Genomic DNA, 12,546 nt, shown 5'->3' with positions numbered 1-12,546 from the left:
CATCTATGAACGCACAACTCATCATTGTCATCATTGTCGCCAACGAGCCGTCATTATTTTTAGTTACATTATTATTGCGACTGTGATCGCAACGTTCGTCTGAATGGCAATTTCGGTCAGAAACGCTTCACTCGCGATTGGGACGGTGTGAGTTTGAATCCCGGTCAATGGTCGACTTGGCCCATCATCATCGTCAACATCGTCATCATCATAGTTATCGGTTTGGTGTCGATAAAAGAAATGGCTGATAATGATCAATATTATTGTCATTATCATTGCAAGTGTTAACGAATCGAACTCCGGAAGGGCAGATTCGTGGCACGGTGCGTCACCGCTCCGCAACGATCCACGGGAAAACAACGTCAGGAATATTCCCACGGCACGGAGGTTGGAATGCGGCCGTGCAGCGGGGCCCTTATTCCAGGTAGCTCGACTCTGAAATTAAATCTTACAACTCATTTGTATGCGAGGCCTCAATTCAGAGTTGGACTTGGATTGACGCACGGCTTGCAGAGTTTTGCGTCGCAAAGCACTCTGGCAGGACGCTCGGCAGCGGAGAGTGACGCACGTGGTGTCGTTGTGTTTATGCCGTGTCATTGTGCCGCTGTATGGTGTCGTTGTGCCGTTGCGTTGTGACGCTGTGTGGTGTCGTTGTGACGCTGTGTGGTGTCGTTGTGTTTACGCTGTGTCGTTGTGCCGTTGTGTTGTGACGCTGTGTGGTGTCGTTGTGACGCTGTGTGGTGTCGTTGTGACGCTGTGTGGTGTCGTTGTGTTTACGCTGTGTGGTTGTGCCATTGTGTTATGACGCTGTGTGGTGTCGTTGTGCCGTTGTGTTGTGACGCTGTGTGGTGTCGTTGTGACGCTGTGTGGTGTCATTGTGACGCTGTGTGGTGTCGTTGTGTCGTTGTGTTGTGACGCTGTGTGGTGTCGTTGTGACGCTGTGTGGTGTCGTTGTGACGCTGTGTTATGACACTGTGTGGTGTCGTTGTGACGCTGTGTGGTGTCGTTGTGTCGTTGTGTTATGACGCAGTGTGGTGTCGTTGTGTTGTGACGCTGTGTGGTGTCGTTGTGACGCTGTGTGGTGTCGTTGTGACGCTGTGTGGTGTCGTTGTGTCATGACGCTGTGTGGTGTCGTTGTGACGCTGTGTGGTGTCGTTGTGACGCTGTGTGGTGTCGTTGTGACGCTGTGTGGTGTCGTTGTGTCGTTGTGTTATGACGCTGTGTGGTGTCGTTGTGTTGTGACGCTGTGTGGTGTCGTTGTGACGCTGTGTGGTGTCGTTGTGTCGTTGTGTTATGACGCTGTGTGGTGTCGTTGTGTTGTGACACTGTGTGGTGTCGTTGTGACGCTGTGTGGTGTCGTTGTGTCGTTGTGTTATGACGCTGTGTGGTGTCGTTGTGTTGTGACGCTGTGTGGTGTCGTTGTGACGCTGTGTGGTGTCGTTGTGTCGTTGTGTTGTGACGCTGTGTGGTGTCGTTGTGTCGTGTTGTTGTCGTGCGGAGGGAACCGCCACCTGGTGAGCAGGAAGACGTTGAGCAGCGACACGAGCGTCACCAGCTGGTACCACCCAGTGCCGAGCCACCAGAAGAGGGCAGACACGCAGCGCCCTGAGACACACGCACACACGCCCATGTGCACACACGCCCACACACGCGCCCACACCGCCTTAAATAGACGCACACACACAAATGCCTTGCAAAGACAGCGCAAAAAACAAAGACAAAGATCCGCCGTAAAGCATTAACAGACTGTTGGGGCAAATGCGGTTAGCGAGCACCGATGAAGGTCGGCACGGCACACGAAGATGCCCAGCACCAAGCCCGACCGCCTTTGTCTCCCCAGTGGCAATGTTTTTACACACCAGGTACTCAGCCGACTTAGGGGAGGCCCAGGACCGGTTCAGATAATCGTCACCGGTGTTGGCCGCGAGCGGGAACGAACTTGAGTCGCCGGGTTCGGAGCGCAGCGTAGCGCCAACCGCTACACTGCCGCTCCCCAGTGCAGGGCACAGTGACGCGCGCACACAACGAGCGGACAGGGAGAGTGGGTGGGGGGGGGGTTCGTCCACTCGCGCCCTCGTTTACGCAGGAGGCGAATCCGACAAATCGTCTCGCGCTGCCACGATCCGGGCGTGGTTTTGCCGCACGGCGCCCAATGCGGAGAGAAACGACGCCGGAACCCTCGGCGGCGCGATTACGGCGCCAACCCCGCCCCTGCCGCCGTTGCCGGGATCGCAAACGGCGGAAACGGCACGGCCGCAGCGTCGCCGCGTTCCCCGCGTCGTCCGTCTCAGGGATTTTGTTGCCGGGCGGGGGGAAGGTAAAAAACGCCGTTAAGGCGACGAGGAACTAATTAGGAAACGACCGGCATGAGGAAGGAGGGGGTGGGGCCGCTCGCGCCGCGCCATCGGCTCTCCGCCCGCGCGTGCCGCCACGCGTCACGACAAGCCCGGCAGAGGAACAAAACAGAAACTCCGTCGCGAGGGCGCGCCAACCCCTCCCTCTAGACACACACACACAAAGTTGGCACCAGCGCCAGCCACCGCCGCACGGGAGCGGCCGCCGCTGCCGCCGCCGACGGTTGCGTGCGGTGTGGGAGACCGCCTCCTTCGTCAATCTGCCACTGCACAAAGGCCTCCCCCCCCCCCCCCCCCTGTGCTGTGTCTGTTGTATGGGGGTTGTTCGACCATACTTCACCACGTGGATCGGTAAAGGGCGGGGGGCCGGCCTACAACTGGATTAGATGTCATCGCCCGCCACCCACGTTAGTCGTGGCCAAGAAGGGAATTCGATGGGTTCAGTGCACAGCTCAGCTAACCGCCACGCCACCGCTCCACCCAACGATCGTTTTGACGGAGCGGCGATTGTGTCTCCTGTCGAGGAAACCAACCAGCGTCTGGGCATCCCTGCCTGAGCCAGCGCTCTTACGCCAAACGACACCCCAGTTGCTTATATATTGATTTTCACCTAATTTTTCTACGTATGGGGACAGACATCGACAACAAGTTTACAATGTGTGTGTGTGTATGTTGAACGCACATACATTGTACATACATTGTATGTACAATGTATGTACAATGTAAATACATTGTACATACATTGTACATTGTATGTGAAGTATTGGAAAATGACGGCAGGAAACTCCTTGACGGGAACACACTTCTTTTATTAAATCTTGACTTGTAACAATACAACGCGTGGCCTCTCTTCTTCACACTGCACTTCTCTTGACTCAGGATTCTGTGCTGCCGGCTCTCTGTGCCTCGTGTAGACTCCGCGCCTCGGCTACACTCCTCTCTCGCCTCGTGTAGACTCTGCGCCTCTGCTACACTCTCCACTCGCCTCGTGTAGACTTTGCACCGCTCTCGCTGGCTACACCGTATGCATACTCGGCTCGTGCAGACCTTCCTCTCTCGCTGGCTACACCGTATGCATACTCGGCTCGTGCAGACCGTTCTCTCTCGCTGGCTACACACTACACATTACTCAGCTCGTGTAGACCGTTCTATCTCGCTGGCTACACACTACACATTACTCAGCTCGTGTAGACCGTTCTATCTCGCTGGCTACACACTATACATTACTCAGCTCGTGTAGACCGTTCTATCTCGCTGGCTACACACTATACATTACTCAGCTCGTGTAGACCGTTCTATCTCGCTGGCTACACACTATACATCACTCAGCTTCTACTCTCCCTTACTCTCCTCTCCGGGCTCTATCTCTGCACCTTCCTCTTCATTCTTAGATGGTTCCACTTCTGCCTCCTGCTCCTCTGTGCATCACCTTATATACCCCTTCTTCCCGGGAGGCGGAGCGGATGCGGACCTCAACGTCGGCACCGCTCCTCAGTTACCCAATCCCCACGCGCTATCCTTACGATCCGGTTCCGCTCAGCGCGTGTTTCCACTCCCCGACCAATCACACCGCGCTGCTACCCGATCACTCCCTCTGGGCGCGTCACCGGCACACAGCCAATCAGCAGCACTACCCCCACCCGCGCACTGACGCCTGCTCCTCCCCGTCAGCGCGCGTCACCACACACACACCCGTACATACGCGCTGGCACACGACATATACACCCAGCGCGTATCACCACTACATCACCCCCTCCCACATAGCTCGCAGCCGGCCCGGCTGCTAACAACAACCAACCGCGACGATAAAACGACAACCAACCAAAAAAAACCCCATAACCCCCCGAGTGTGCCCCGTAACATAACACAACAACAACAACAACAAGAATAACTATGTACAGATTGACAATGAACCCGAAAAGTCAACAATAACACGATACGAGCAAATTCGAAACGAACGCGCCCCACGTCCCTGCGACTACACGCAGTGACGAGGCGCTCCAACTGCCCCGACTCCTCACGAGGCAGGTCATGCAAAGTAGCACGACCTGGCGCGAGTCCGTCTGGCTGGTCCATCGTATGGGGCGGGACACTGACGACCGTCCGGCGGCTCCGGCCGCTCCAGACGGCGCGGAACGGGCCTGAAAGGGCCGGCCCCGCCGCGGAGATCCGGCCGCCGGTGATCGGCAGCTGTCAGTTCCGAGACACCTGGGAGCAGATCAGGCGAAAATACGTGTGGATCAGGCAGAGACATTTCCCCCTCTGGGTCGCCGGTCACGTCACACGCCCGGCCATCACGACACAAGGGGAGGCCATATGGAGGCGAGAACGGTTTCAGTCGGGAGGGGTGAACGTACCACCGGCGCTTTCCCCACTTTATCTGAACGCACTGGGGCCGTGCAACGCGCACGACCTCCACGGGTCCCCTCCACGGTCTCAACAATTTAGGCGACGTAGCCAAGGGTGCCTGAGGGCAATGCAGCCAGGCCCTGTCACCTGGTTTCCATTCGTGCATGGACACCTTCCGTGCCCGCAACCGTTCATTAGCAATTTGGCGAGCCCGCGAATTAAGCCGCGCGGCCTCCCTCGCCTCTGTCAGCTTGTGAATATTAAACTTAATATGTTCTGCCAAATTAGAATTAGTTCGTGGAGCGGACAGGCCAAGTTGCGTTTCTATTGGCGGGTCAGCTTCCCGACCGTACATCAAATAGAATGGGGAAAACCCCGTAGCTGCATGGGGGGCCATTCTATACGCAGCAAGGACTCCCGGGACCTGCAGGTCCCAATCTACATGTGCCTCGCACACCTGCTGGCACAGCATGGAAGTCAAGGTTTTGTGGAGTCTCTCCACCATCCCGTCAGTCTGCGGGTGGTACGGGGAGGTACGCACCTTCTTGGTACCCAGCAGATCGCACACCTCTTGCAACAATTTACTCGAAAAATTTTTACCTTGGTCGGTCAGCAGGCGTTCGGGAGCCCCCTTGTCCAGGACATAGCCCTGGACGAAGGCATCCGTCACAGCCGCTGCCGACTGGTTAGCGAGAGGCCACGCCATAGGCCATCGGGTAAAGTATTCGACCCCCACTAACAAATATTTATTCCCTCTCGGCGTGACTGGGAAGGGCCCCAAAATATCGAGTGCAACGAGCTCGTTGGTACGCGAGACCTGAATAGATTGCAGCGGTGGATTAGCTGCCACGGCCGGTGGTTTACGCCTGGCGCACTCAACGCACCCCTTCAGAATATGCACCACATCACTTCCCATTCCCGGCCAGTAATAGTCACGCTGAAGCAGGGCAAGCGTCTTGTTAACTCCCAAGTGCAAGAGGCGTTCGTGTGCCGCCAAGACAACCCTCCCCCTCACAGCGGAAGGCACCACGAGTGCGTTCCGCCGGGACAAACTGTCCCATTTCAATAACACGCCCCGCTCAAGTACATAGGAGCCGGTACGCTCCTGGTCCCCCTCGGGACCCCCAACCTTGCGGCGCAATGCTAGCAGCGAGCTGTCCGCCATCTGGAGGCGGCCCCATTCGCTGAGCGACAGCGAGAGCAGCGAGTCCCGACCCTGAGAGGCAGTGGAATCATCCCCGATCGGTGCGCCCGCTGTCGCAGCCAGTGCCCCCATCTCCCCCGCAAGCGTCGGTTTACAGCGCGCCGATCCCGACAAACACGCGCATTCATCACAAGGCAACAACCGCGACAAGCAATCGGCATTCGTGTGTCGCAACCCCTTACGGTACGTAGTCGTAAACTGATAGTCCTGGAGGACTTCCAACCAACGCGACAACTGGCCCGAGGGCTGGGCGACCCTCAATGAATACTGTAGCGCCGCGTGGTCCGTTCGGACTGTAAAGTGACGACCATAAAGATATGGCCTAAACTGTTGCACAAAAAAAACAATGGCAAGCAGCTCGCGACGGGTGACACAGTAGCGCTGCTCCGCCGGAGACAACACCCTACTACCGTAGGCGACAACTCTTTCGACACCCCCAACGACTTGGGATAGCACCCCCCCAATGCCCGTGTTGCTAGCATCCGTGTCCAGCAAAAAGGGACTGGCAAAATCGGGATAACACAAGGGTGGGGCACCCACCAAGGCGTCCCGGAGGGAGCGAAACGCGGCCTCCTCCTCCGGTCCCCATTTGAACTTCACTCCCTTCGCCGTTAGAGCGTGCAAGGGTTTTGCAATAGTGGCGAAGTGCTCAACGAACCGCCGATAATAAGAAGCAAACCCGATGAAACTACGCACGTCGGAAACGGACGTAGGTGTCGGCCACGAACCGACACAATCCGTCTTCGCGGGATCGGTGGAGATCCCCGAAGAATCGACAATGTGACCCAAGTATCTAACGGACCTACGAAGGAGGTGACATTTGGCCGGTTTAAATTTCAACTTAGCCGATCGCATTCGCAAGAACACCCCTCTCAATCGCCGGAGGTGTTCCTCAAACGTTTTACTGAAAACAATGACATCGTCCATATAAATCAAGCATGTATCCCACTGCAAGCCCGACAAAACCAGCTCCATAAGTCGCTGAAACGTCGCTGGAGAGGAGTGAAGTCCCATGGGTAACCGGTTAAACTGGAACAGCCCCCCTGGAGTCCGAAATGCTGTCTTAGGTTTCGACTCTTCGTCGAGCGGCAACTGCCAAAACCCCGATAACAAATCAAGAGTCGAAAAATATCGCGCACCAGACAATGCATCGAGGGACTCATCCATCCTGGGGAGCGGATACGCGTCAGCCACAGAGATCTTATTCAGGCGACGGAAATCAACGCAGAATCGCAGGGACCCGTCCTGCTTCTTAACCAGCACAATAGGCGCTCCCCACGGGCTCGAGGAGGGCGAAATAATATCGGCTTCTAGCATATCGTTAACAGCCGACTGAACATGTTCCTTCTCCACGGGACTCAGTCGGAAGGGATTTAGCCTGACCGGCGCCGCATCGCCCGTTTCAATGTGATGGTGCAACAAATCCGTGCACCCAATGTCATACTTATGTTTACTGAATACATCAGAGAATTCAATGAGCAACTCGCGCAGCGCACCCAACTGCGCCGCCGACAAATCGTCCGAGGCGGCACATAACGAATGGACCCACTCAAGGTCTTCCCTTGGCTCAACGTTCCGCGCGGGGCTCGAGCCCACCTGCGCAACCAACCCATCATCCCCAGGAACCTGCGCCGCGTGAGCCAGCACGGTGCCCTGCGGGATGACAGCTGGTCGCGACCCCGCGTTCAAAACCATCACAAACGGATCCCTGTCAGCCCGCACCAAAGTGTGAGCCACCGATAAATCAAGACCCCCGACAGCCTTGTTAGAAGGACCCAAAAGCATACTCTGTCCCGAAGCCTCCCTCACCCATGGTTTTCGCAACCGGAGGGGAATCAACATCTGTGAACCCGGGGGCACTTGCACTGTCTGCGTCGCCACCGCTTGTATCGTAGCGCACGCCGTCCGAATGTCAGTAGGGCCCGTCAAAAATGAAATCCGGCGACCCGATGGCAGTTCAATGCATCGTTGATCGATAAGAATTTTAATGGGCATTTTAGCCAAAAAGTCAGTGCCCAAAAGACACGGAACTGCCAAAGAAGACGAAACGAAAACGGGTCCCGATAATTTGATATCTCCAATGCAAATGGACGCCCTAACCTGACCGATAATGCCCAACGATCCCCCATTAGCGGCGTAAAATGGCACATCCACTGGAAGCAGCGGACGACATTGGACTGGAAGAATATTATAAATGAGGTCCGATATAATAGTTGCCGATGCCCCCGTGTCCACTAACACCCTAATCTCAACCCCATCAATAGATCCCGTAACAACGGACGAACCCGCCGAAGCAGCCACAATTCTATGCCCCAATTCCGCCCATTCAATGTCTCCCTGGTCCCGGCCGAACCCCCCTCGCCGAACCGAATCCCCGAACCTTAACCGGCCCTCCTCCGCCGCAACGCGGCGTCCCATGTGTGCCGAATAAACAGGCCGAGCGTGTGAGGTGCCGCGACTTGCCGGGGATTGTAGAGATGACTTGGGCTCTCGGTCGTCGTCCAGCCGAGCTCCCATGGCGCGCTGCCGCGGAGCGCGGCACCCGGACGCCACGTGGCCCCGGAGGCCGCAGTTATAGCACGTGACGAGGGTCGGAGTAGATCTTGGTTGCTCCGACTTTCGGCCCGATCGCAGAGGCGACCGGGCCCCCGGCCTCCAGTCCCCTGGTCGTCCCGTGGCGAACGCCTCCTCTCGTGGGCTGACGACTTGGGGTTCGGCGACCACCAACCCCGGGGCTGCGACGACAGCAGCGTTGCAACCAACGCTTTGCTTCCGTTGTAGGGCCTCGTGCGCTTGAATACTCGTGGCGACTCTCAAAGAAGAAATATCAATATCGTCAGCTGTGTTGATAGGGACCCCCAGGTCCTGCGCCAACTTGAGCAGCTGCTCCAAAACCATCGCGTCTTGGCCCTCCTCGACCATCCGAGGGAACGCAGCATCAGCAAGAGCCAGCAACGCCGTGCGATAGGCCAGCGCGGTCTCCGTGGCCGCTTTCCGTCTTGCGTAGAACTGATGGCGGCATGTAGAGGGAGGCCCGTAGACCCTGGCCAACAAACCCAGCGCATCCTTCAGCGTGGAGCGGTCCGACTTCCGTGCAGCCCTGAAGGCCGCGAGCGCATCGTCGTCCAGCATGGCGGGCAATGCCCGCAGCGCTGTAGCATCGGACCACGCTGACATCTCTTGATGCGCCAAAAACCTTCGCTGAAATTGGCCCCAGTCTCCGCCTTCCGCCTTGAAGGCTGACAATGTGGGCAGGCGCTGCTGAAAAATGAAGTCATCCGCCTCGTGGTTCCTCTCCGCCTGTCCGTCGGTGTCTAAGATGGCGGCTCCAGCAGCAGACGTAAGATGGCGGACCCCCTCGCGCGCTGATGACGTCGATGCGCGCGCTTGGGAACCCACCACCACGTGGCGCTCGCCGTTCCCGCCAAAAGTAGGCCCAGGCGCAATGGCGGGAATCCCCCATTCGTTTTGGCGGGAATCTGCGGGGCGACCTTGTAAAATGTCCCCCACCGTCCCCGCTCCTCCCGACGAGCTGATCTCCGCCAAGATGGACGCGGCGGCGAGCAGCAGCTCCGCCAGTCGGGAGTGCGCCTCACGAAGCCCGGCGTCTGTCCCCGGTCGCTCGGCCGGCGCCGTCGACGGACCCTGCAGCGTGGGCAAGTCCTCTTCCTCACCCCCCGCCACCAGCGGCTCCGAGTCGTCCAGGTCTTCCTCGCGGTCAATCCCGTGGGTCCTACGGGTCTTCCTCGTCTCCATACTTGGAAGCCCGTTTCACTTCTGACGCCAGATGAAGTATTGGAAAATGACGGCAGGAAACTCCTTGACGGGAACACACTTCTTTTATTAAATCTTGACTTGTAACAATACAACGCGTGGCCTCTCTTCTTCACACTGCACTTCTCTTGACTCAGGATTCTGTGCTGCCGGCTCTCTGTGCCTCGTGTAGACTCCGCGCCTCGGCTACACTCCTCTCTCGCCTCGTGTAGACTCTGCGCCTCTGCTACACTCTCCACTCGCCTCGTGTAGACTTTGCACCGCTCTCGCTGGCTACACCGTATGCATACTCGGCTCGTGCAGACCTTCCTCTCTCGCTGGCTACACCGTATGCATACTCGGCTCGTGCAGACCGTTCTCTCTCGCTGGCTACACACTACACATTACTCAGCTCGTGTAGACCGTTCTATCTCGCTGGCTACACACTACACATTACTCAGCTCGTGTAGACCGTTCTATCGCGCTGGCTACACACTATACATTACTCAGCTCGTGTAGACCGTTCTATCTCGCTGGCTACACACTATACATTACTCAGCTCGTGTAGACCGTTCTATCTCGCTGGCTACACACTATACATCACTCAGCTTCTACTCTCCCTTACTCTCCTCTCCGGGCTCTATCTCTGCACCTTCCTCTTCATTCTTAGATGGTTCCACTTCTGCCTCCTGCTCCTCTGTGCATCACCTTATATACCCCTTCTTCCCGGGAGGCGGAGCGGATGCGGACCTCAACGTCGGCACCGCTCCTCAGTTACCCAATCCCCACGCGCTATCCTTACGATCCGGTTCCGCTCAGCGCGTGTTTCCACTCCCCGACCAATCACACCGCGCTGCTACCCGATCACTCCCTCTGGGCGCGTCACCGGCACACAGCCAATCAGCAGCACTACCCCCACCCGCGCACTGACGCCTGCTCCTCCCCGTCAGCGCGCGTCACCACACACACACCCGTACATACGCGCTGGCACACGACATATACACCCAGCGCGTATCACCACTACATATGTACTATGTCTCGACTGTCACTCGCGCGCACCACGCATGACGAACTGCGCGAGCGAGCGCATCGCGGCTCTGTAAAGTGCCTCGGCGCAGTGTGCGCGGCGCGGTGCTGTCGAACCGACCGTGAGCGGTAGCAGGAGGTCGTCGTCGATTTCGTCATCGCGCATTACCTGGACTCGTCAGGAGGCGTCTCACGGAGGACCACGTCCACGACGACGATGCAGCCGCTGCCCCTGACGCCACCGCCGAAGTCGCCTCGCTGCGCTTCTCAATCTCGCAGCCTGAGCGCCACACGCGGAGACACACGGTGACGCGACGGCACGCAGCCGTCACGGCGCTCCGCTCGCACGACCTCAACCGCTCGCCACACGGTCAACACCGACCGGGTGGGCCGTCGCACAGCGGCAAAATTCATTGTGGGTATGTGATATAAAGGTGGGCCATTGGCGAAAACGTCGCCTGTTGGGATGATCGTTTTGCTCTCGGTTCGAGGACGACTCAGCCCATCAGCCTTCCTCCACCGTGGCGATCGGGAATTGCCACTGGTGACTCACAGCCAGATGACTTTCGATTGCAAGGAACTTTGCGGAATTAGCAAACACGACGGAATAAAGGAGCTGGGTACCTTCCCCATCGGAGAACTCTGCCAGCGACGCCGCGCCACCCACGCTGCCGCCCACGCTGCCGCCGCCGTAGCCGCCGCCACCGTAGCCGCCGTAGTGCGCGACCCCGGCGTGAAACGTCTCGTGGGCCGAGGACGAGCTCCGCTGCGTCGCCAAGGAACGCGACGACCACCGCTCATCGCGGCCGCCACCGCTCACCGCCACTGCCGCAGCCGCCACCGCCACCGGCGCCTCCACGGCCGCGCCCGGCTGCTCGTGGTGCACGCAGCGGCCCTGCCACGCCAGCGCCCGCGACCTCAGGGTCATGTAGCGATCGTCCTCCTCGGCGTCGGCGGCGCCGGTGGCGGCGGCATCGTCGAGTTCGAACGTCGGCGTCGAGCGGGAAGAATCGGTTCGGCGACGCTGGCGCCGCGTCTTGGTGGTGGTCGTCACCGTGGTGGTGGTCGTCTGGGTCATCTCGGCTCGGGGGATCTTGCCGAACGAGGCGTCGCGGGTGAACGAGGCGTCGTGGGCGAAGGCCGCCGCTTTGCTGGAGTCGTCCGAGTCCAAGCCGGCCTGCGAGACGCCGGCCTCATCGCTCCAGAGCAGCTGCGCCAGCAGCAGCAGCAGCCACCGCAGCACGGCGCGTCTCGCCCGCGCGACGCCCTGCGCCACCCACGTAACGGCCCACGTGGCGGTCTCCACCAGGCCTGGCAAAGGTGGCGGGGGGGGGAGACACGGCAGCAGCGCAACGGCAGACGATGCTGACAAACAAGCCTCTGCCTGAAACAACCAAAGCAGCGGAACTCTTTTACTGCAAGATCCAACTGCGTCTGTCTGGTTCTCGCGCCGAGCTGAATTGGCTTCCGTATTGCGGAACGAACACATTGTAAGGTTGCGCTTATTACACAAAGCGCTTGCCACAAATGAACCACGAAACCTTGCTGTATGTATGTAGAACTTATTTTACACCGTACGTAGCCAACCATTCTAATTGTCAAGGAGCATAAACCATCACGCGAATTCAGGTCATGCTCACAGCAGCAGATTTTGGCGAGCCATCGAACAAAGACGGTCACCGCATCGCGCGCTTATGCAGGCGTCTGGAACGCTCTCCCCCTTCCAATGTTAGGAAGCTACTGGAGCTCATTTCTTTACAGCTGCTTTTTGTGTTTGGTTTGTTGTTCTTCGCCCGCACCTCCATTAACCACGGTTGGATACGTACAACAAGCGAGGCCGATTGTCCCCCGTATGTGTAA

At 58.1% G+C, this 12,546-nt stretch overlaps 1 protein-coding gene across 4 annotated transcripts in view; it reads right to left on the bottom strand.

Moving 5' to 3' along the window:
• The window catches only part of LOC144730392 (uncharacterized), a 67,731-nt gene that overhangs the window by 14,980 nt on the left and 40,205 nt on the right, over positions 1-12,546 (bottom strand). For all 4 annotated transcript variants that reach the window (XM_078611189.1, XM_078611191.1, XM_078611190.1 and 1 more), the window contains 3 exons: positions 11,311-11,997; positions 10,856-10,966; positions 1,512-1,605 (listed from right to left, as the gene is read on the bottom strand). In XM_078611189.1, the coding sequence (XP_078467315.1) occupies positions 1,512-1,605; positions 10,856-10,966; positions 11,311-11,997 (892 nt within the window). The remainder of the gene's footprint in view (positions 1-1,511; positions 1,606-10,855; positions 10,967-11,310; positions 11,998-12,546) is intronic.

Source organism: Lampetra planeri, chromosome 35, assembly GCF_965212315.1.
Source record: "Lampetra planeri chromosome 35, kcLamPlan1.2.h2, whole genome shotgun sequence".
NCBI classification, from domain to species: domain Eukaryota; kingdom Metazoa; phylum Chordata; class Hyperoartia; order Petromyzontiformes; family Petromyzontidae; genus Lampetra; species Lampetra planeri.
This window is presented reverse-complemented; position numbering and strand designations above follow the sequence as displayed.